Source organism: Vigna unguiculata, chromosome 4, assembly GCF_037176805.1.
Source record: "Vigna unguiculata cultivar grain cowpea cultivar isolate G323 ecotype 2 chromosome 4, ASM3717680v1, whole genome shotgun sequence".
NCBI classification, from domain to species: domain Eukaryota; kingdom Viridiplantae; phylum Streptophyta; class Magnoliopsida; order Fabales; family Fabaceae; genus Vigna; species Vigna unguiculata.
In genome coordinates, this window is record NC_140795.1 from 43,886,335 (window position 1) to 43,911,209 (window position 24,875).

Sequence of the window (24,875 nt, forward strand, 5' to 3'; positions counted from 1 at the left end):
TTTAAACTGTTTCAAATATGGTTTTTTAATTTTTTTTATTAAAATATAAACATTAATGTATTGATATGAAGTGTTATCTTTAATATAAGATGTTAATATATTAATACGAAGTGATTGTTTTGAACTATTAATGTAGTATTTTGTTTTTTATAAATGATAAATATTTTTCTTAGATTTACTTTCCTTTCATGTGGTATATAAATTGAAAATTAAAATGAAAACTAGCTAAAGTAAATTTTATTGGTGAGTCTAATGACAAAATGTCTCAAAGTTAACGCTTTTTTTTTTTTTTGCATAAATCAAGGTAGTGAAAATATTCGAAGCACAAATTAAACTAAAATGAATTAGTAAACATTCTTCATTATTTTATATAACATTAAAATGAACAATAATCAACAAAGGCCTATTAGCTCAGTTGGTTAGAGCGTGGTGCTAATAACGCCAAGGTCGCAGGTTCGAGACCTGCATGGGCCAAGAATTTTTCTTGTTTTGCAATGTGAACATTTTGTTTTATATTTTACTTACAATGTAGAGTTAATAGTGATACATTAGCTCAGTTGTTTAAAGTTTGACCTTAATACATCAAGGTTGCACGTTCGAGACCAGCATGGGTACGTTTTTTATTATTTTTATATAAATTTGTCATTTAATCTCATCCACTAAATGGGTTATAATGATTTAAATTATTATTAAAACAATAATACTTCACTGTATAATTACATTTCATGTTTGGAATTTGTACATCTGATGTTATTTTTGTCTTACAATTTGTAATAGCTTAAATCGAAATATATCCTTTTAATTTTTTTATATTAATTTTTCATTTAATCTCATCCATTAAATGGGTTATAATGATTTAAATTATTATTAAAACAATAATACTTCATTATATAATTATGTAATCCATCTGATTTGATTACTCAGACCACTTTAATCTATTTTGTAAATGTTTAATTTAATTTACTTTTATTTAATGCCAAAAAATAACGTTCGATTGAGATCACCATAATTCTATTTTACCAATATAATATGCAAAACAATAATTGAATGTGTAAAATTAACTTATTTATCCATTTTCTTTTCAATTTCAAAAATTTCAACTTTTAATACTTTTTTTAATTAGTTACTCTGAATTTTTTACTATTCATGAGAATTTGTCTCTTAATCTCATTCACCAGATGCGTTATAATGATATAAATTAATGTTGAAACCATAACACTTCACTTTATAGTTATGGAATCCATCTGATTTGATTCTATGTCTCTAACCACTTTAATCTATTTTGTAAAAATATTTAATTTAATTTACTTTTATTTAATGCCAAAAATATTGGTTCAGTTGAGATCACCATGATTATATTCTACCAACATAATACACAAAGCAATAATTGAAAGTGTAAAATTAACTTATTTATCCATTTCTTTTTCAATTTCAAAAATTTCAACCTTTAATACTCTTTTTTTATTTAGTAACTCTGAATTTTTTACTTTTCATGACAATTTGTCTTTTAATCTCATCCACTAGATGCATTATAATGATTTAAATTAATGTTGAGACGATAACAATTCATTTTATAATTATGGAATCCATCTGATTTGATTCTATGTCTCTAACCACTTTAATCTATTTTGTAAAAATGTTTAATTTGATTTATTTTTATTTAATGATCGGTTCAGTTGAGATTACCATGATTCAATTATACCATTATAGAATCATCATGATTCTATATCTCTAACCACCTTAATCTATTCTGTAAATATTTAATTTAATTTACTTTTATTTAATGTAAAAAAAACGTTCTGTTGAGATCACCATAATTCTATTCTACCAACATTATATACACAACAACAATTCAAAAATTTCAACTTTTAATATTCTTATTTATTTAATAAATCTGAATTTTTTACTTTCATGAGAGTGCTTATTGAGTTTGCACTGTATTATCCTAAATGTAACACTTGGTGAAAATATACCCGTATACATGTTTCTTATGTTTCTGTATTGCACAAAATACGCCACGTCAGATATTTATGCAAAATTACCCAAACACCCTCACTGTCTCTTCATCGCAACAAAACCAACGCCCGACACGACGCAATCAACACTCTCATCACCATCTCCATTTTCATCACTCCTGAGGCTCTGACTCTCATACAATACATATACCGATCGCTCTCGCATACTCAGATACACGAAGAGCTTCGAGCTTGGAGAGCTTTGCATCGAAACGCCGCCGTATCTTGCACAGGTCAATGCCGTGCTCTTCATCCATTTCCACCATCACCGGCGATAAAAGCAGCAACAGCAGTAACAAGAATAGAGATGGTTCTTCCTCTCTGCGCGAGTTCAAGCTGAACGAATCCACTTTCCTTGCTTCGCTCATGCCTAAGAAGGAGATTGGCGTCGATCGTTTCCTCGACGCTCATCCCGAGTACGACGGTCGCGGCGCTCTCATCGCCATCTTCGGTACTCTTGCGCCGTTGACTTTTGCTCCACTATGCGTTCTTCGTCGATTTTTTTTTTTGAACTGTTTTAAAATTCGGATGTTGAAATGTTTGGAAGTGAACAATCGGAAATAATCTCGAGTTGAGGACTGTGTTTGAGTTTTCTTGTGTGATTAGTATGTATTATATTATATTGAAGTTTTGAGAGTGGAGCTAATAAAAACTAAGATGCGTTTCGGAGTTTTGTTTTCGGATTAATTTTGTGTTTGGTTTGCATTTGTCGTGGACTTGATGAAAATAAATTGAAGAGATGCTGAAATTGTTGGAATTTGTTTGTTTTGGAATGGAAGCGATTGGATTTAGTTATGTTCATTTCTGTGGTTTGGCTTTTGGTTAGGTAGTGTTAGGAATCCATGTGCGATTTTGATAGAAATGAGAACGTTGAACAACTTAGAAGAAAACTCGTAAATCCATACGTTATGAGTTGAAGTTGGTGTCTATCCTTTATATGGGTTTGACTTGTGTCTCATTGCTATTGAATCTCAATCCTCTTGAAAAACCCACAGAGAACCCGTTGAAGACTGCTGACTGACGAGAGAACCTGTTGTGGTAACCATGTTGGATTGGTTGGGCTAATGAAGTGTTTTTCAGTGCTTTAAGAATGTTTTGTTTGTAAGGAGTGTTGGTGATTAAGATTTTGTGTTGGGTCAGCATTTATATGTCGGGGATTTGTTGTTGTCTTTGAATCTTTAATTGTTTTTTTGCTAGGATTTAGTGATGAAGATAAACGCTGTGTTCGTCCCAAGCTATGTTTGCATATTTTCTATTTTGGTTATGTCTGGATCCACTTTTCTTGTTTTTTAATGGAAAGTGCGTTACTTCTTCGATGTTCCGTCTAGACTGCAAAGTAATGAAAGTAACCTGCACTTTGTTTTTTTGTTGGCTAGCTGCCCATCTAATCTGCTGATGCTACTAGAATGCCTTTTAGAAAATGATTATGTTGCTTGTATTCTTATGCATGTTTTTCTTATACTATGACTGCATGTGTTAACTCTATATATGCCAAATTTGTTCAATAATTAGATTTGCATGTTTACAGATTCTGGTGTAGACCCAGCTGCTGATGGATTACAGATTACCTCAGATGGGAAGCCAAAAGTTCTCGATGTCATTGATTGGTAAACAGAAAGTACTTCATGTTAGATTTTATCTGATAATTCTTTTAATTGTGTACTGGTTTCTCAATACATATACCGGTACTTTTTGTTTCCTCAGCACAGGGAGTGGTGATATTGATACCTCAAAGGTGGTGAAGGCTGATGCTGACGGTCATATTTGTGGGGCTTCAGGTTAGTGCTTTTGGATGAAGCTAGACAATTATTACAGTGACTAGGTCAGCCTGAAAGCAATTTGATACTCTTGATTGCATATACATTAACGAAATGATTTATAGGATACCCTAGCTAAGAGACAAAGTTCGAATACAATGGCCGGATTGGTTTTGATCTTGTTCTATTGATTTGGATTTCAGTTCTGTAAAATATTATTCTGAAACCGTTTTGAAGAAAATAGTAATCATAAAAATCTGTTTAGATAATTTTTTCCTAGAGTAGTTATAGAATATCATGTTTAATTACAGCCTTCTGTTGATGAGGCAGTGTTCCATTTTTTTTTATTATTTACAGGATAATGATTTTTTTTATGCTTACAGAATAATAATTTGAATACTATCTTTGAACTCTTTTGTTTTCTTGGTTTTGAAGTTCCTACCTTGTCATATATTAAAATAAGTAAACACTTGTCTGTGATGTTTCATTGATTCTTTATTATTTCAGTCAAAAGACTCTTACTGAAAACAGAAACCAAACATGCCCTTAAAGTTTCCTGCTCCAACAAATCTGATGAAGCATTTTGTTTTTCTTGTTTTCTTCTGTTTTCTGATTGCTGTTTTTGTGTGAATGCATGGATCCCCTACTCTGGTGCTTGTTTCTTCCCTTTTCTGTTTAATCAATCGTGTTACTCAAGGGAAATGAACCATTGAATTATTAAGCTCGTGTCTATGGTTCAATCTTTATGAAAAAATATTTTACAGGGGCATCATTGGTTATCAATACATCATGGAAGAATCCTTCTGGTGAATGGCATGTGGGCTATAAATTGGTTTATGAGCTATTCACGGAAACTTTGACTTCTCGTTTGAAGGTTGTATTGCAATTTTATGAAATATTTTAGTTTTTCTTTAGGCTTCATGCCTCTGGTTATTAGATCTAATTTCTGTTTTCTTCTTTTGAATTTTCTATTGGCAGAAAGAAAGAAAGAAAATATGGGATGAGAAAAACCAGGAGGAAATTGCTAAGACTGTAAAACAACTTGCTGACTTTGATCAGGTTCATTGGAAATTTTATTGATTCTTACCAGGACTGTAGAACCTTTAATTACGTATGATGTACTCAAAAGACTTAAACATTTTGTTTAGTAGGCAATGCATATTGTAGGGTCAAGCTGTTTACATCTTCTCCTTTTGTTATTGCACCTTCCTACTTGTGTGCTGCATTGATGTATTCTCTTAATGTTTCTACTGGATGTACTCATCAGTAGTGCTTTTGTGTGCCATTGTCTATTATGAACAGATGATGCTTTAATTTTTTTTTCCTTCTGGATGCTTATTTAATGATTGAAATCTGTTGAGTGGCTGCTGTTTTTTTCTAATAACTAGATGACTTTATAGATGATACTGTTAATTTTATGGATAGCTATCTTGCTACGCTAGATATGATATGTTTGTTTTTATTTTTGTATATCATTTTCTTTCTATATAACTCAAACATGATACGTTTTCTAGCAACACATCAAGGTAGAGGATGTACGTCTTAAAAGGGCCAGGGAAGATATCCAAAATAGACTTGATATTCTGAGAAAACAATCTGAGGTGAGTGCTGAGCACGTAATCTTTCTTGTTTCTCTTTGGTAATCTGCCTTTTCCTGTGCTTGAAATAGAAAATAAATGATTGATTTGATTTTAAAGTGTTATAGGACACTCATAAATGGTGGAATGAGGATGATACAATGATTGTTACTGTATGAAATAATATTGGAAAAATCTTTTTCACCCTGCTCACAGATAATGAAACTCTTATTGTTCTCTATCTCACTTGTCTACTCAAATAAAGAGAAACATTTATACTTGTATTGTATTTGTGCTCCCACCGTGATTTTTGTCAATTGAAATTCCTGGATTTGAAAAAGGTGATGCTGTTTCATGTTTTAGAGCTATGATGATAGAGGGCCTGTCATAGACGCCGTTGTCTGGCATGACGGAGAGGTTTGGAGGGTTGCCCTTGACACACAGAGTCTGGAGGATGATCCAAATAGTGGAAAGCTTGTTGATTTTGTGCCTTTAACTAATTATAGGTACATTTAGTTCCCAGTGTTAATATTTATTATAAATCTTAACCTTAGTTGTGTTAATATTTATTATAATATAAATCTTAATCTAATTTGATAGCTTTTGTCTGGAGATGTCTCATGAAATTGGCAGATAATTTTTTTTTTTGGCAACAAATTTCCTACCACAAAGGACCCTCTGTTTGATTGTCACTGCATGCAGCCCTTGGTTTGGAAACCTTGTTCTATTGATTCCAACCTTGATTTCCTGATATATTTCTACTACAACAAAATGCTACTACAAATGTTGTATATATGAAAAAATGATGTCATCCTTTAAATATAAAGTAAAATGTGAAATGAGTTGGTGAATGGGGTTGAAGTTTCCATGTTCTGTTTTGGAAATTTATTTTAAAACAGTTTGACCCTTTACTTTTATGTGATCATATTAAAACAATATTTTTTTTTTACATTAAAACAATTTAGATTCCATTCTGCAAATACTGCTTCTAAATATATTTGGTTCTTCTTTTGGGGTTTATACATGTTTTACTGTTTATGTCTTACAGAAAAAAATGTCAAATAGACAATTTTCCTAGAAACTAAAAAAGGAGCAACTTAACAAGTGAATTGGAAGAGCTTGGTTCCCACCTTGACTATATTTAATATGTTTTTGAGTTAATTTTCTTTGTCATTGAAGAAAATAAACTTATGCTGTTTATCTATTGAAGCAATTATTGTCATTTTTGTTTCTATTAAGTGGGGTACACATTGAATTCATATATGGTTCCAATGCTAATTGTGACCGCCCATTTTTTCAGAATAGAGAGGAAGTATGGTGTCTTCAGCAAATTAGATGCTTGTACATTTGTTGCTAATGTCTATAATGATGGGAATGTCTTGAGTATCGTAACAGACAGTTCTCCACATGCCACCCATGTTGCTGGTATAGCTACTGCTTTCCACCCAAAGGTACAGATATATAATTTTATCCACATAGTGCAATATTCTTACGAAGAATAGCCTTTTGATATACAAATTGTTTTTAGGAGCCCTTGTTGAATGGAGTTGCACCTGGCGCACAAATAATATCTTGTAAAATTGGGGATTCTCGCTTAGGTTCAATGGAAACAGGAACCGGCTTAACTCGCGCACTGATAGCAGCTGTGGAGGTGCTTCAAAAGTTTCTTTCTTTAGCTGATTATCCTGGATATTCTGACAAGAGAAATATGATTTGCCTTTGATTTTTGCGTTTTTGATGAACTGAGTTTGTTTTTGGATGTTATAACATAACATCTTGCATAAAGAAGAGTTTTAATGATGGACGTTCTACGTTTCCTTTTCAGCATAAGTGTGACCTTATCAACATGAGTTATGGTGAAGGAACATTACTACCAGACTATGGGCGCTTTGTTGACCTTGTGAATGAAGTATTTTCTTAGACTTGTGATTTTAGTTGCCCATCGATATCATTTGCATGTCACTTTTGTATTTTCTTAAGTATTTGATATTCTGGTTGATTTCTTCTAGGTGGTGAACAAGCATCGTTTGATATTTGTGAGCAGTGCTGGTAACAGTGGACCGGGATTGAGCACCGTTGGTGCACCTGGTGGTACTTCCTCAAGTATCATAGGTGTTGGCGCATATGTATCTCCTGCTATGGCTGCTGGTGCTCATTGTGTTGTTGAGCCTCCTTCTGATGGGCTTGAATACACTTGGTATATTTGCTTCGGTTCCCTGAAATCTTCCTAATTGGATGACTTCTTATATCCTTCATCTTTACTGCTGTTACTTATTTTTTAGCATCATTATCATTGTATATTTTTTATGGATACAGGTCTAGCAGAGGACCAACAGCTGATGGAGACCTTGGTGTTTGTGTGAGTGCTCCGGGTGGTGCTGTTGCTCCTGTTCCCACATGGACTCTGCAACGGCGTATGCTCATGAATGGGACATCAATGGCATCACCATCAGCCTGTGGAGGAATTGCATTGGTCATAAGTGCAATGAAGGTTCTTGCATGTGGTTCTTTTGTAGCTTTTCTTATGTAGTTGTCTTTATTTGCACATATATCTCTAGTTTTTGGAATGTGAATTGATTTGCACGCAGGCTGAGGGAATTCCTGTGAGTCCATACAGTGTGAGGATAGCACTTGAAAATACTGCAGTCCCCATAGGTGATCTACCCGAGGATAAATTATCCACTGGACAAGGGCTTATGCAAGTTGACAAGTTAAATAATTTTCCCAATTTTTACTTCAATGGACATTTTATTAAAATGGTAGTTATTTGACATTTATTGACTTCAATCATACACTCCTTGACAGGGCTTTTGAATATATACAGAAGTGTCAAAATGTTCCATGTGTTTGGTATCAAATAAAAATCCAGCAATCTGGAAAAAGTAGTGAGTCTCTATCATTACATTTTACCTTCTCCTTATTTGACCAAATAAAGGAAATATATTATCTATTGTTTTTCCCTTATATTTGTGACCGTAGAAAGTGTAGTGTGTCATTTGTGTACATAAGATTAAAATCATTCATGCGTCTTAAGCTTACGGGATAGTTGGTGTCAGATTTCATTTTAAGACCAATTGACATTAAGTAAAGTTGTCTGACAAATATATAAGCTGGCACTTCAAGACCTGGGGCAGGCGAAGTTACTTTTCCAACACTTCCCCTCCAAGGTTAGCTATAGACTATGACACCATGTTGGATTTCCTCTTAAAACCAATTGTCATTTAGTGAAGTAGCCTAACATGTATATAAGCCACGTTCCAAGACTTGAGGCAGGTGATGTGGGACTTCCCAATGGGTCGCTCATTAAATGATATCAGATCTGAGTTCAATTGTCATTCTTTTAATAAGAGTCTGGGGCCTAGCCTACCATGTGTGACTAAGGGTTCTCAAGTGAGGGGTGTGTTAACATAGAATCATTCGCATGCTTTCACCTAATAGATTGTTGGTTCATGCCCATGGATAAATAATCTAATTACTTAGACAACTTGATGCTCTATTAGGATTAAAGAAATTTGAATTGAAATTAAGAAAGTTTACACAAAACTTGGCTTGGAGGAAAAGCTAGATGGTAGACAAATATCTGATACTTTTTTATGATTACTAATGGCAGATCCTTCATCAAGGGGCATCTACCTTAGGGAGGCTAGTGCTTGCACTCAATCTACCGAGGTGAGATCATTGATCAATTTGTTGTGCATCACTGCATTGTTGATCACAATTATTGAGTCAGATCTTTTGAAAGTTGTAGAGTGAAATTAAAGACGGGAAAACCAATTACTGATGATTTGTACTTCGATCCAATATTGATTAACTGATACAGGAATTGTACCAATGATGAGAAATTGAAGAGTTAACAATGATACTATACTAGTAAATGAAAATGAAATAAAAAATTATTGTCTGTGTCTTGTCTGTTGGTAAAAAGTTGATGAGGAATTGTACGTCTGATACCCCTCTGAGTTTTTTTTTTTTTGTATAAATTTATTTTTTAATACAATTCCACAATATGTTGCTATCAATTTCGTATTGAAAAATGTCTTAAGTTTTGAAAGTTGTTTTCAAAGCTAACAGTTTCTTTTTTCACAAACAGAAAGTAGAAACACCTAGAGACATGTCTTGTTATTCTCTTTCTGTTTTCTTCAAGTCAGGATACAGACTTATTAACAAATGTTAGAAAGCTCAGAATTGTTTTTGAAAACAATAATAATGACCTATCAGCTTTTACAGTTGTCAATATGCCAAACATAATTGTCACCCAATTAATTTGGCTGACTTACCGTGGAATAAGTTTTTGACCGATATATTACATCCTGCAACTTTTGCAAATGTCTTCTCTTGTCATTTCTACTTCTTATGTCATTTCTATTTCCTAAATTTCTAATATTCTCATTAGCTACTTGTATGTTTTACTTCTGGTCCTCTGATTTCAGTAAGTAATTGTTTTAAACTTTTGGTTGAACATATTCACAGTGGACAGTGCAAGTTAATCCAAAATTTCATGAAGATGCTGACAACTTAGAGGATTTGGTTCCATTTGAGGAGTACATTGAATTACATTCTACAGAAGAAACAGTTGTGAAGTCCCCCGACTATCTTTTGCTCACTAATAATGGTCGCAGCTTCAAGTTAGTGTCCTCTACTTTGCCGTTATTTTCATTTGTTTGCACATATTGCCATAATTTTACGTAATTTTGCATTGAATGTATTGATAGAATGGTCTTTGCTCTTGTCTTCTGTTTTTTGTGATAAACAGAAATTAATACACTCCTGATTTGTTATTTCAATATTAATTAATATAATTTATGAGATATGTACTAATGTTTCTGTTGATTAAATTGTTTCCGTTCTGTGTCTTTAGCTTTATGTGTTAATATTTAAATTTTGTACTGCTTTTCCTTAATGAAGTTGTGAGCAAAGTTTTTTGAACAAGATGTAAACACCTTTCTTTCTCTTGGTTTATCTCTATGCTAATAATTTGATGTATGGATTCTGTGAGAAATTGAAATGATTTTCTTACTTTGCCTGTGTTCTGTCAATCCTTCCTGCTCGCTTGGAAACACTTCCTTTGCATTTGTGAAGCAATTGTGTTTTTGTTATCATAATTTTGTTCACGGCATGTTGCTCAATCAATCAATTATAACCATTTCATGTACAACATTACTTGTGTTGAAATAATTATTTCTGCTAGTGTAGTCAGTAGGACTTTAGTAGGGAGTTGAGTGTTGAGTTATCTCTAATCATTGTACAGCAGTCTAGGCCAGTCTCTTAGCTTTTCATCTTTCTATTGTACTAGCTCCTACTCAATATAAATATATGAACATGAGAAGGATCTTTCAAGCCTTCTGAAAACATATTTCTCTGTTTTAATCTCAAGTACTTGTATAATGATTTTGAAGTGGTCACTTTACTTCCTTGCACAATCTTAGTTGTGATTTTCATCTAACCAAGATGACCACAAGCTCATCCAAATAATGCGAGCTTCAAAGATCAATAACCAGCACCCAACTAACTTGGGAGTGAAAAAGAGGCCCCTTAAAATTTCCTAGGATTTCAACGAGAGAAGTGTTAGCAGCACGTTCTAACTCACTAGTATTGGTTGAAAATTTATTAGAAACTATGAAACTATAAGTGGGTTTTGTAAAATACAATGATAGGCACACAGTTTTGTGATTTTCAAGAAGTTTCAGTCAATTATAAAAGTTTGTTACTAGCATTCCTCTTTTAGCAACATTTAATTGATTTTATACCTTTTCCAAAATAGTGGTACACTTCTAGAAGTACTAGCTTATAGAACTTCTAAAATGTTAGTGCAACCTAAATATTGAAGTTTCCCATGTGAACATTGTTGAAAGGGAGAGACATAGATGGAAGAGATGCTGAAAATTGTGTATTACTAAACAAAAAAATTCCATTTTCTATACGCAGATGACAATAAATACATGATATGGTATACTTAAAAATCATATTCTAATAAGGTATTCCTGTAACTACAAAGATCTAATTAAATAAGAAAGATATAAAAAATAAAGTAAATTCTAAGAGATATGCTAAAAGAATTGGTGCAAAACAAGTCATGGAAGATGGTACTTTTTGGTACCATGTTGAGAAAAGAGAAATTAAGACAGCATATGATGAATTCTGTGAGGTCTATATACACGAGCTTTCTTATTATAATAGAGAAGAGATATCATAACAAGGAACAAAATTGATATATAATAATGTGAAATATTTGCAAGATATTTCTATATCAAATCATTTCATATCTCCTTATTTAATGTATTAAATCATATATTCAACATAATCAAATCATATCTCATCAAATCCCCCTCAAGTTGAAGTATACGTATCATATGAGACAAGCTTTTTACTATTGTCATCAACATGAGACCTTGAGGACATAGTAAACTTGTCAGCTAATTAGTTGCTGGAGCTGACAAAATAAATAATGGCAAAATTAGTAGACATTTCCTGGACATGACTTTGTCTTGGTCAAATTGACAATCAATCTTCAATAAGTTTTGTCCTTTCAAATCATGTTTTTAACACCCTCCCTTAAGCTGGAACATATTATTGAGTCAAACATGTTAAAAATAGTCGGAGGGTGTTGGAAGTCCCACATCGATTAGAGATAAGGCCAATTCACAATATATAAGTGAGGTGCAAACCTCACCTTACAAGCCGGTTTTGTGGGGTTGAGTTAGGCTTAAAGCCCACTTCTAACATGGTATCAGAGCTAAGTTAGAGCCTATCCTAACGAACTTTCTTGGACATTTTGTTCCACCCGATATCGGGCTGCTAACGGACCACCCACTAATTTCTTGTCCCACGCACGAGATGAATATACCTCGGCATGAGGGGGTGTGTTGGAAGTCCCACATCGATTAGAGATAAGGTCAATTCATAATATACAAGTGAGGTGCAAACCTCATCTTACAAGCCGGTTTTGTGGGGTTGAGTTAGGCTTAAAGCTCACTTTTAACAGAGAGCATGAAGAATATTGGAGAGCGAAAACGCATAGTTACTAACACGTTGATTACCTGAAAGCAAAAAGTGCTTGCGATGTAGAAGTTACTAATTTCTACTTAGTATAATTGGCACAGGACAAGCAATCCATGAGTGTTTTAATGGAAAATAATTATTTTTTAATTAAAAAGGTCTAAAGTTTAACCAAACAATAGAAATTCAATTGAAACTATAGAATTAGCAGTCTGTTAAAAGTAGTTTACAACAACTTCAAAAAGACAATATCATGTTTACAACTTCATCCTGAAGGAAAATTAACTGTGTTGAACTAAAATATAATTAGGACAGATATCCTTTTTTTAATGGTTATTTGGCTGAGTTTTTGTTTTATAATGTTAATTTGTAGTTCTGTTTTCTTAATGAAAATTTTTTTCCTCCCGTTTTCAGTGTATTGGTCGATCCTTCCAATCTTTCGGATGGTCTTCATTATTTTGAGGTCTATGGTATTGACTACAAAGCTCCATGGCGTGGTCCTCTTTTCAGAATTCCAATCACCATAACAAAGCCTAAGGCTGTAACTAACCTGCCTCCACAAATTTCTTTTTCAAAGTTATTATTCCAGCCAGGTGGGCATTAGTTGATCAACTTTATCTTCATGCTTCTCTTCGTTGGTGTCCTACTAAGGTTTTAAATCTGGGATCTACATGTAATGTGTTATAATTATAAAAATAAAATAAGGAGTTGATCCTATATAATAAGGAATATCTAGATTATATATGTATTATTTCGAACATTTTTATTTAGTCTCTTATCATGCTTTTGTTAATTAGAGGATATTAAATTTCCACTATTAATGGTATTGATTCCTTTTTCCCTATAGTTTTACATAATGCATAGCCACCAGTGGGCGAGACTTAGGAAGGAGATGCTCCTACACACAATGGCCTAATCCATAAACTAATCGTAGACCAAAAAAGGAAGTGCATAAAACTTTCAGTTATTTACTTTTTGTTTCTTGCTTTACTAGGCCATATAGAAAGAAGATACATCGAAGTGCCGCATGGTGCAACTTGGGCTGAAGCAACAATGAAAACATCAGATTTCGACACAGCAAGAAGATTTTATGTGGATGCTGTTCAGGTATGACTTGTGGCTTGAAACTTCGTCAGATTATGGTAATCTTGTTGACACATAATTCTATCCCAGCTGTGCCCACTGCAAAGACCTTTGAAATGGGAGAGTGCTGTAATTTTTCCTTCTCCTGCTGCGAAAAGCTTTGCCTTTAGGGTAGTAAGTGGTCAGACATTGGAACTAGTCATTTCTCAGTTTTGGTCAAGTGGCATAGGAAGTCATGAGTCTGCGAGTGTGGATTTTGAGGTAATAGAATCCTTATGAAGATGAATTTTCCCGCTCTCTGATATTTGGATAGACTAGCTGTTTCTTTTATGAGAAAATGAGTAATCTTCTACATTTTGAATTGTATGACACATGATGATTTTTCCTATTACTTTTGGTAGTTGATGTTAGATGCATTTCATTTCTTTAATATCACCTTGCTTGTATTTGTGTGATGATGGTTGATATTTTTCATTTTTCATCTATACAACAAATCAGGAACTTAATTAACAACAGTTAAAAGGTGAAGGCTGTTGAAATATCTCATGAATAAACATGACTTTTTTCCTTCGTCTTGATACAGTATTTCTTTTGCCCTTTCATATATTGAAGTCTATGAAGAAAGCATAATTGGATCTCTTTCATGAATGATTGTTTGGGCTTCATGTGTGATTTCTTTTATAAAATGGGATATGATGGTGAGTTATTTCATTCTGCACTGAAGATACAATTCTACTGTGTACACAAAATTCCAGGTTGTGTTTCACGGGATAAAAGTCAATCAGGATGTTATACTTGATGGTAGTGATGCACCAGTTAGGATTGACACTGAAACACTACTGGTATCTGAGGAACTTGCACCTGTGGCAATTCTGAACAAGGTTATCTTTTTAAAGCTACTTTTCTGTCCTTATATTTATAATATCCTGTTATGCTATGCTGTTGATTTGAAATACAAATAAGATTTACTTGTTTCCCAATGTGTACGAAACTTTCAGATTAGGGTACCATATCGACCAATAGATTCTAAGATTAGTGCACTTTCAACAGATCGTGACAAACTTCCTTCTGGACAGCAGATACTGGCACTGACTTTGACGTGAGCTATATAAATTTTGTGTCATTTGTCTTTAGATAATGTGAATGGCCTTTTCTCAGTATCCTGATTTTGCAGCTACAAGATCAAATTGGAAGATGGAGCTCAAATAAAACCTCACATACCATTGTTAAATGACCGGATATATGACACTAAATTTGAGTCCCAATTTTACATGATTTCTGACTCAAACAAGGTATATTAATATTTAATTACCTTCTAGAAAGTATAAATTATTTAGGTTAGATATTCTTTTGCTCATTATTATGAATAATAAGATGCATTTAGCTTGGGTTCTTATATAGAAATTATGAGTTTTAATTTTTGCAATTTTTTCGGACTAATTACAATTTACTAATAGTCAGGTTATAAAGTAGTGGGATTTATAACCTATTGGGTGAGAATGCCAGTGTAAGTCTGTAATGGGCTTTGCTACATGATATTTTTTTTTTTTGGGTGTATTCCAACATCTTTTCTATTTGGGTAGCTCTTTCACATGTTTCGAAATACTTTTCTCCAAGGAAATTATCGCATATTTTTCTTTAGCTCCTGGAGAAAGATGGGAAAAAAAATGTTCATTTCTCTAAAATAATGTATACCATGTCTGTTCATGATATATTTTATATCTCTTGCTTTTTCTGTTCTGATTTATAGCGCATATATTCAAGTGGAGATGTCTATCCAAGTTCTTCTAATCTTCCCAAAGGAGAATATACTTTACAGTTATATTTGAGGTACATGTCTTTTTCTTAGCATAAACCCGTGATGAGAATGGACATACTTCTTTGTTCCCGTTGATGCTTTGAATAGACCTGATGGCATTACTTTGTAAATTTTGAAATATATTTCAATTCATTGGTGGCGGTTGAATGCTAGTAGTGAACTAATACTGGTAAGAGAACTTGAAAGTTTGATTTATTTATTATACTTCTAATAAGAAACCAGCATAGCACAATTTGAATGTTTCTTGATTCATAAAATATTTATGCATAAAAGATCATTCAACTTAGTCCCTTACTGATAGAATACCAGTTGAGCTGAATTCTTAAATCTCACAAAATACATACAATACGGCAGTATTTACTATCTGAAGTATGAGCAAACAAAACAGGCACTTTTATCTATATTCCCCCTTATACATACATTTAATAGCATTGAACTTCAACTTACTTTGTCGTACATTGTCAACATGACGGTTATTATTGAACATATTCTAACAATACATAGCTGCTATGATACTTATGATTAAACCTATTCTAATAATAAATTAGCTCCTATTTTCTACCAATAAATGCAAAAATGAGAGTTATCATTACACTTGTTGTATCTAATAAAACATTAGTTTTCACGATTGTTCTTATTGGTTCCCATCACTTGCATTCATAATAGTTTATAATTTATTTGTTTCAGGCATGACAATGTGCAGATTTTGGAAAAGATGAGGCATTTGGTGTTATTCATTGAGCGAAATTTGGAAGAGAAGGTAGTTTATCATATCAATTAAAAGTATTTCACAAATGGACAATTGCTACTGAAGTCTAGAAGAGCTTTTCAACTATGATTGAAGGTTTTTGAAGTAGCTTTGAGAATGTAACTTATGATAAAATTGGGGTCGAGGCATCATAAATCTTATCGAAGGGAGAGTTTTGAAAATATTACTAAATGGTATTTTAATAAATCACGTGGCAGCTGTATTACACAAATCAGATGATGCTGTTGGGTTAGACATACCCAAATTGAAGAAGCTTTTGCCTGGATTCTCGAAGATTTGTAATTCTCCAAATGTTTGACACTTTGTGTTTGAGAATAATTTGTTTGTAGATGCCTTTATCAAAGAGTGCTTCTGCTGTCTAACTGTAAAAAATTCTGTATGGACCACTAGAATTTAGATTATAAGTATTCTTTCTATCTGTTTACTGATTTTCTTTTTTATGTTTTGATTGTTTTAGGATGTAATTCGGTTAAGCTTTTTCTCTCAACCTGATGGCCCCCTGATGGGAAATGGTTCCTTTAAGTCCTCATCACTAGTTCCAGGGTATGTGAGTAGTTTTGTAGCCTTGGTTTAAATTTCTTCGTGTAATTGTGTTGACTTTTTCTTATTGGCAGTATAAAAGAAGGACTGTATATTGGTCCACCACAAAAAGAAAAGCTTCCCAAGGTACATTAGTATCCCCTGTCAACATTTCGGATATTGCTACTGACAGTATATAACGGTGTTTGTAAAATTTCTGCAGAATTCTCCACTCGGATCTGTATTGCTAGGGACAATTTCATATGGGAAGCTATCATTTGCTGGTCAGGGAGAAAATACAAATCCTGAAAAGCACCCTGCTTCGTATACAATTTCTTATATAGTTCCCCCAAATAAGGTGTCTGCCTTAAAGTTACTTTCACATCCCATCCTCATAACTATTTGAGCAAGCATTGAACTGTGCTGTTGTTGAATCAACTATCATATCATATGTAACTAAAGCTAATGTCTAATTACATGTTTTCTTTTGAAAGATTGACGAGGACAAGGGAAAAGGTTCTTCCTTATCTTCCAAGAAGAATGTTTCAGAACGCTTAAACGAAGAGGTACTAAGAAAAGTCATACATTAGCAGAAGAACTTCCTTTGGTTATTTGTTTCCTGTTTTTACCTAAGGTTCAATTCATGCTCTTTTTGAATAACTTTTCTTAAGGCAATTGTGTTCTATTCCATATTTGCACCTTTTCAAAATTCAGCATTTGAAATATTAGTAAATGGATGTGAACGAGGATTTCTCAGTTTCTTCTAGAACTGAAGTTTACTAGTACGCCTATGACTGACTATTTTATTACTGAAGTTCCCCTTTCTTGATTCAAATCAATGGCATTTTATAGAGTATTTTCTACTTGTTGATACTGTATTTGAAAGCCCGTATTTTAGAATATTCCATTATCTTAAATATTAAATTATAAATTGGTTATTCACCCAGTTTATTTAATAATTATAAAAATGAAAAATCTTGACTGAAATGAGTGAATGATATATACACTTCTTTCTTTTATGGTCATTTAAATGCCTTTACCATTTAAGTGGAGCATGTATTTATATTGTATATTATACAAGTTATGAAACAGATGATTGTAAAAATCCTTTATACTTTAATTATGCCTCAAATTTGATAGAATGTTTATCTCATGTTTTGGTGGTTCTTTAATTTTACTTGTCCATCAGGTAAGAGATACTAAAATAAAAGTTCTAGCAAGCTTAAAACAAGAAACTTGTGAAGAGCGCTCGGAGTGGAAAGAGCTATCTGCCTTGCTCAAAGTCAGTACATACAATTTTGTCCAAATTTGTTTTTTGCCTTCATTATATTTTTGTAGTCCCACAGTAATTGGATTATATTCTTTTGCAAGATTTTTTTTTTCTTTTATGTTTTTCAAATTGTAATTGTTTCTATATTTTCTGATAAATTTCATCAGTTGTCCATTAACTAGTACATGAATATGTTATAATTTCTTGCAGTCAGAATATCCAAAGTACACTCCATTACTTGCAACCATTTTGGAAGGTCTAGTTTCTAGGAGTAATGTCAAAGACAAAATTAATCATGATGAAGAGGTACTTGACTATGTCACTTCATAATCCCATTTGCTACCTTAGTTATCTTGGTAATGGTTTGAATCCTAATAGGCTTATATGGAAAATTTATCCTATTGAAGTTTGTGCTGTTGTCAATAAAACTATAAATATGATTGCAATTTTCAGGTGATTGGCGCTGCCGATGAGGTGATTGACAGTATTGATAAAGAAGAGCTGGCAAAATTTTTTGCACTAAAAAATGATCCTGAAGAGGAAGAAGCAGAGGTTCACAATCTTGTCTTTAATAATTGCTATTTCCATCGCCCATTCTGAAATTGTTCCTAAAGAATAGAAGACAGGCAGAAATCCTGTATGTTATTGCATGCATATAATATATTAATACAACAAGGACAGTAAATTAAGGGAGCAATTACAGGTCTCAATGAACTAATTGTAGCCCATCAGCTAATTACAGTGTCTTGAGGACAGTTGTCCTACAGCTACTTTATATATACTGAAACCAACAATTATTAACATGTGCTAAATCCTTCGGTTACACTGGGTTCTACTTTATGGAACTTCAAAATACTGTTATTTATGTTAACTGTTTAATTAAGTATGGATATATAATTACATATGAAATGTGTTCATACTCGGAAGTTCTCAAATAGTATGATATGGGGACTCTGTTGAAAAGACTCTAAATAGATACATTTCTGTAGATTACTTTAAACGCAAACATTGTATAAATTTTTATGGTGTAATTTCAATACAGTGATGGAATCAAATGTTAACATTGTTCTTTACCAAATTTATTATGGAAGTTTATTCTATCTATGTTGATAAATAAATTCTTCACTACCTCCACTCTGCATTGTGGTACTGAAGAATACATTTCAAGAGAGATTTCAGTGAATGCTCGAGGGAAGTTTATTCTATGTTGATAAATAAATTCTTCACTATTTCACTCTGCATTGTGGTACTGAAGCTACATTTCAAGAGAGGTTTCTGTGAATGCTCGAGTGCACATAGCACTCAGCATCCTGATATTTGCATGCGTGAACAAAAATAATATAGCTTATATTTACAAGAATAAAAAAGATGTGGGTTTTTTTCTAATAGTCAATGCTTGATAAATTCCTATTATTTCCTAAGTATATATATTATCATTTCCATCAGTGTCTATTTGCAACTTGTTGGCATTTAATGATCTTTCATTCTCGCTGCAGAATATCCGAAAAAAGATGGAGTTAACCCGAGACCAATTGGCAGAGGCACTATACCAAAAGGGGCTTGCGCTGGCAGAGATTGAGTCTTTAAAGGTTTGTGCTTCTTTATTATTTTTTCTGGTCAGGCTCTTTAAAGCAATTATTGTACATTTTCATCAATAATTTAAATACACGCTAAACTAAGTGAAGAAACATGCCAGATATTATTACAGAAATCTGTTCCATTTGTCATATTAGGCTAATGGAGAGGTTGTTTTATTTTATCCCAGTAGCTATTTGAAGCAATAGTGCTATCTTATACAATTATTGAAAATATACCCAAGAATTGGAAATATCCTTTAATGTGAGGTGACAACTTCAGTATTTTTCTTTTGTGCGTATCAAATATTTAGATATCCAGTTGTATTTCCCTGTGTCACCGCCGCATCATATTAATATAGGACATATTAATATAGGACATTATGGTCGAATAAAATGATTAAATCCCATGGAATGTCTATGTAAAACTTTTCACTTTCTATGGATACTAGTTAAATTCATTATCTTTTGTATGACTACAATACTCACGGGCATGATATTTATGGAATTTTATTACCCGCATTTTCACATACATTCTTCTTGGTAAGTTTACGTTGAGTCATCCGCACTATTCTTGTGATGAAAATGTGGAGACCCTCCTTAAATGCGTCACAGTTCCATTATGATAGTGGTAACATTTAATTATTTTTTTACCAATAAAAGTTGGCAGACTTGACTTGGTGTATATTGTCAAAGGACGGAGATAAGTCCCCAACTTCGGCTGCAACAGAAGGGGCAAAAGGAGGCTTGGACAAAAAACAATCCTCAGATGATCGCAGAGATTTGTTTGAAGAGAATTTTAAAGAACTGAAGAAATGGGTTGATGTGAAGTCACCTAAATATGGAATCCTCTTAGTAACACGAGAGAGGCGAGCTCAAAGACTTGGGACAGCATTGAAGGTATTTTTTGCAAGTCTTGCATTGGTTGCTGCATATAACTCGTCAATTTATTAATTACTAGCTAACTAATAATATCTTATGGACTGTGTCTACTTGGGTGCGTAGACCCGGCACTATTGTTTGATCCTAGGTGAGATTTATTAAGTAGTCAGTCACGCATTATCAGTATTTTAAAACTGGACTAGTTGTCGAATAGCAAAGGGATATCAATGGTTTAACCATAGTTAAACTAGTGCAATATAAATATTTTTAATTTTATTTTATATTACAATAATAAACTGATATATTAATAAAGGAACACATTTATATTTAATCATGAACAGGAACATACCTTAAAATGAGTTCAAACATGTTTTAAAACGATATTAGCCAGTCCTTTTGAAAAAAAAAAGGCAAAAAGTAGAAAGAATGTCTTCTGATTTTACGGACGATATCCTTTGAAAAGAGAAAAAAAAAATAAAAGCTCAAAAGGATGTCGTCTGTTTTTTTGATGGTATGAATCGGACACTCAGGAGACTCAGTTTATAGGTCTTGGGTGAAATTGACTGGTATGATCAGTCCTTTTCATCATTTCGTATTGTAACGTGATTAATGATTCCAAGTCACAAAAACTTAATGAGATAGCTCATTATAATTTATAATTAGGGAATCTAAAATCATGAAGTAACTCTTGCGTGTCTTCAATGCAAGTGTGGTTTTATTTTGTTGATCATAGGTTAAAAGGGTAAAGGGACTGGTAAATCACTAACAGCTTCTGAATCTCTTGTCCCCTCGATTCAGGTACTGTGTGACATAATTCAAGATGATGCAGAGCCTGCCAAAAAGAAATTCTTCGATCTGAAACTTTCTTTGCTTGATGAGATTGGGTGGACACATTTAGCTACATATGAGAGACAGTGGATGCATGTGCGTTTCCCTCCAAGCTTGCCTCTTTTCTAGGACATTCCCTTATGTAGGGTTCTCAACAGCAATGTTAGGAGTTTGGAACTATGTCCTTTCCCTCAATATTTAGCATTTGAGGATAATTTATGTAACATTACTCCTTTCACTGTGTGACCTATCTTTTTTCTTTTTGTGGCCATGTGGACATTGGGTATTTCAAACATGACACGGGAGCTTTGCCATTTAAGTTTATTGCCATGTCTTCAATGTTGCTGCCATATCAAAGGTACCGTATATCCGATTTACTTATAATAACTAAATAAAGAGTTTTTGCATATCCTGTTGATTTTGTTCCCTATACCTTTTTCTTTTCAATCTGGAACTATTAGTAGTTTTCTTGGAGAGTATTTATTTCTTCGCCTTTGCATTCTAAAAAGTTCAATCTGAAATTGATGGAGTTCTCAACAAAATTGTAGAGCCAGGAGGATGGAATCTTACTTCCATCTACTATCATTTTTGTTGGGTTTAATGGTTTTTATACTTTGGGGTCACTGAAGAAAAGCAAACACAGATGACCCATTTTTCCTTATGGCCCCCTTCATGCTGTGATTGATAGAGAGAGCAAGGAAATAAATGAAAAATGGTAGAAATAGAAGTGGTTAATGCACAGAAGAAGAAATGGAGTTTAAAACTATATGGTTAAACAAAAATAAAAAACTACTATTTTAGTTTATATTATTAATAATTGTGCATCTTTATTCTATACTTTGTGAGTCTTTACGCTCACATTGGTGGTCTATGTCCAGCCAGAGTCAACCATGGCCAATCAGAAACTGGTCTATGGCCTCAATGGTTGTAGCTGAGTTTGCATATTAAACTGGGGCAATTTCTTCTTGTACATCTACGAAGATTTTTTCCTACATACCCATAAATTATTTTATTTTAGATTGAATAATTTAATTATATTTTAGATTGAACAATTTAAAATATAAATTTTGCGTTTTAGAATGTATAATTAAAAATTCATTTTTTATTTTGTATTTTAAAATGTACAATTTAATATACAATTTTTTGTATTTTGAAATGTAGAATTTTAAATATAAAAATTATAATTGAAATTATAAATTTTGAAACAAAAATTTATGAAAGTGCGACTCCAAATGAAACGGTAGAGGATAAATGAAGGTAAAAAAAAACAAAATAAAAGAATCATTTGAAAAAGTAACATGATTTAATTTAGGTATTACAGAATTTCAATTTATATATACAATAAAATTCATTATGCATGCATACATTATAACCATCGGTCGATCATTATAAGGCAGGGAGGCATGGACCCCCAAATATTTTTGAATTTTTTTTTAAATTATATATATAGTTTTGAAATTTTTTAAAAATTTTGAATTTTTTTAAATTATAGGTAGTATATTTTAGAAATTAATGAAAATTAAATTGTTTGTCTTTCTATTATTTTATAAAATACAATTTAATGTTTAATAGATAATAAAACATAAAATTAAATATAATAAAGAATAAAAATATTTAGGTTTAACTAATCTTTTGGTCACTTTTTTCATCCAAAAATGTCAAGTTGATCCTCAAGTTTTTTCAAACTTTTGAAAATTTGATGTAATTTGGTCATTTTCGTTAAATTTATTGAAGCAAGATCAAGACTTTTCGTCAAAATTGACATTAGGATTATGTTAATTACACGAGCAAAATAAATCATCGAAATTTAACGAAAATGATCAAATTGTATCAGTTTTCAAAATTTAGAATCAAATTCAGACTAAAAAAAATTAGATGACCAACTTAACATTTTTGAACACCACAAGAGTAATTAAACCAAATACTTATTAATAATTTTTTTTTCTTTCACATTGTCTTTGTTAGTTTTATACAAATTGTACTCATCTCTCACTCTCATATTTTTTTTTTCTTTTTAAAAGAAAAAAAAAGGAAATTAGATATAAACTTATTATTTTTACTCTTATTTCTCATTTGTCCTATTTTTTTTTAAGCAAAAAAGGCAACTTTCTTTTATCTTATTTCATAATGAAATATTAATTTAATAGTTAACATTGTTTTTTTTTTCTTATCTCATGAACCTTTTGTATATTCAGTTTTTATGGATATAGAAGAAAAAATAATTTATTATGTGTTTTTTCATAACTAATTTTTAATTGTGACTTAATTATAATATATTTTTCTTTTAATAATTACATTTCTTAATCTTTTATTAGATTATGATAAATTATTTTTAATATTATTTAAAAAAATAGACATATTGATGAAGAATGAAAGAATGGATTCATTGTTTACAAGTGATAATAGGGAAGCTATTCGTGAAGATGAAAACATATAAAGTATATTTCTTCACAACATTATACTAATGATCAAATTGTTTAGTTAAAACCATTTTTGGAAACATTATATTAATGATTCAACAATCTAATGATCAAAGAATTATATTATTTTGGACCCTCTAAATTTTTTGATCAAACCAAAGCTTTTATCTTACATAATGAATTTTACTCAACTCACTAAGTAAATGCACGCATATCTTCAAGCGAACAATTTGATAAAGTTAGATGACTTAATAACCAAAACTAGATTTTATTAAACAAATTTTTACACACATATAATTATAATAAAATTATTGTGATTTAAAAGAAAGTTTACAAAAGTTCATAGCAATTTAAAAAAAAAGAGGATCTTTTCATTTATATATATATATATATATATATATATATATATATATATATATATATATATATATATATATATATATAAAAGTACCACCAATTATAAAATAATTATTCATAAGTAAAACTCACAAAAATACACATGATTATAATAAAAACACATTTCACCATCTAATATATTATTTTTAACTATAGATCAACATATGGATCCAAGTATCTCAAAAATTCAACTAACATCATGGAGAATATAACCTCAACTCCTAAATCATGGTATGTTTAAGTGATCAAATATTTAGACACATGCGTTTCTTCTAATATGCAATAAATTATGAATCAATTTCTCACCACCTAATATTTTAATCTACATAATTTAAACAAATGTGTTTGTACTTAATACACACGTCCAAACAATAATTCACATATCATTGTAGGTTTGTGACCTCCACTAAATTCATATCATTTATGAATATTACCCAGAAACATTCACTTTAAACCATAACATTTAATATAATGAAAATATGTTATTGGAGTCTCCTCACTCAACTTGTGTAGTGTTGAGCTTAGGTTTCTCAAGCAATATATTTCATAGTAATAATTGAACATACTCATTTACCTTACTTAAAAAAATAAATAGGAGACTAACATAAACAGTATAACTTCATTACTTGTGCGAGAAGCTTTCATATAAGAGAGGAGTTTTCATACCTCTCTTTTCCTCAAATTTTGACTCTTAACTTAAGTGAGAAGAAATATAACTCAAGCTTCTAAATTGATCAAACTTGAGTCATAGGTTAAACTAGTTGGAAAAATCACTTTTCTCTATTATCTAAACCATAAAGAGTTCAAAACACTAAAAAAAATTGTTCAGAATATTTGATTCTTAAAAAGATAAAAAAAATGAATTAAAATTTAAAAGAACAAGAGCGAAGGAAAGTAAAAGAGAAAGGATGTATGAAAAGAGATAAAAATCTAGACGAAGAATGTGAAAAAAAGAAAAGATAATTGGATC

The 24,875-nt window shown here is 31.8% G+C and overlaps 1 protein-coding gene and 1 non-coding gene across 3 annotated transcripts; both read left to right on the top strand.

The window, feature by feature from the left end:
- Positions 1-400: 400 nt before the first annotated feature.
- Positions 401-474, top strand: TRNAI-AAU (transfer RNA isoleucine (anticodon AAU)). The gene has a single exon. It is a non-coding gene; the product is annotated as a tRNA-Ile (tRNA).
- Positions 475-2,093: 1,619 nt separating this feature from the next.
- Positions 2,094-21,498, top strand: TPP2 (tripeptidyl peptidase ii). Of its 2 annotated transcripts, none has more exons than XM_028067295.2 (34): positions 2,094-2,466; positions 3,544-3,622; positions 3,720-3,793; positions 4,537-4,646; positions 4,751-4,831; positions 5,287-5,373; positions 5,713-5,855; positions 6,650-6,800; positions 6,878-7,000; positions 7,175-7,258; positions 7,359-7,546; positions 7,666-7,840; positions 7,938-8,059; positions 8,155-8,234; positions 8,960-9,018; positions 9,820-9,974; positions 12,760-12,938; positions 13,340-13,452; positions 13,519-13,689; positions 14,184-14,309; positions 14,427-14,527; positions 14,603-14,720; positions 15,179-15,258; positions 15,935-16,007; positions 16,474-16,559; positions 16,631-16,682; positions 16,759-16,893; positions 17,030-17,101; positions 17,725-17,817; positions 18,016-18,111; positions 18,259-18,357; positions 19,302-19,394; positions 20,043-20,279; positions 21,060-21,498. In XM_028067295.2, exons 1-34 carry the CDS (start codon positions 2,253-2,255, stop codon positions 21,216-21,218), a joined length of 4,008 nt encoding a protein of 1,335 aa, XP_027923096.1. In that variant the 5' UTR covers positions 2,094-2,252; the 3' UTR covers positions 21,219-21,498. The 2 variants fall into 2 exon arrangements, with proteins under 2 accessions (XP_027923096.1, XP_027923097.1); XM_028067296.2 differs by having other exon boundaries at positions 20,076-20,279.
- The last annotated feature ends 3,377 nt before the right edge of the window (positions 21,499-24,875 follow it).

Excerpts from the sequence above, each read along its gene's own strand:
- TPP2 (XM_028067295.2), top strand. The coding sequence starts at position 2,253 with ATGCCGTGCTCTTCATCCATTTCCACCATCACCGGCGATAAAAGCAGC. Across the intron at positions 7,841-7,937 it reads TGGTCATAAGTGCAATGAAG|GCTGAGGGAATTCCTGTGAG; the intron begins GTTCTTGCATGT and ends ATTTGCACGCAG. Across the intron at positions 15,259-15,934 it reads ACTTTACAGTTATATTTGAG|GCATGACAATGTGCAGATTT; the intron begins GTACATGTCTTT and ends TATTTGTTTCAG.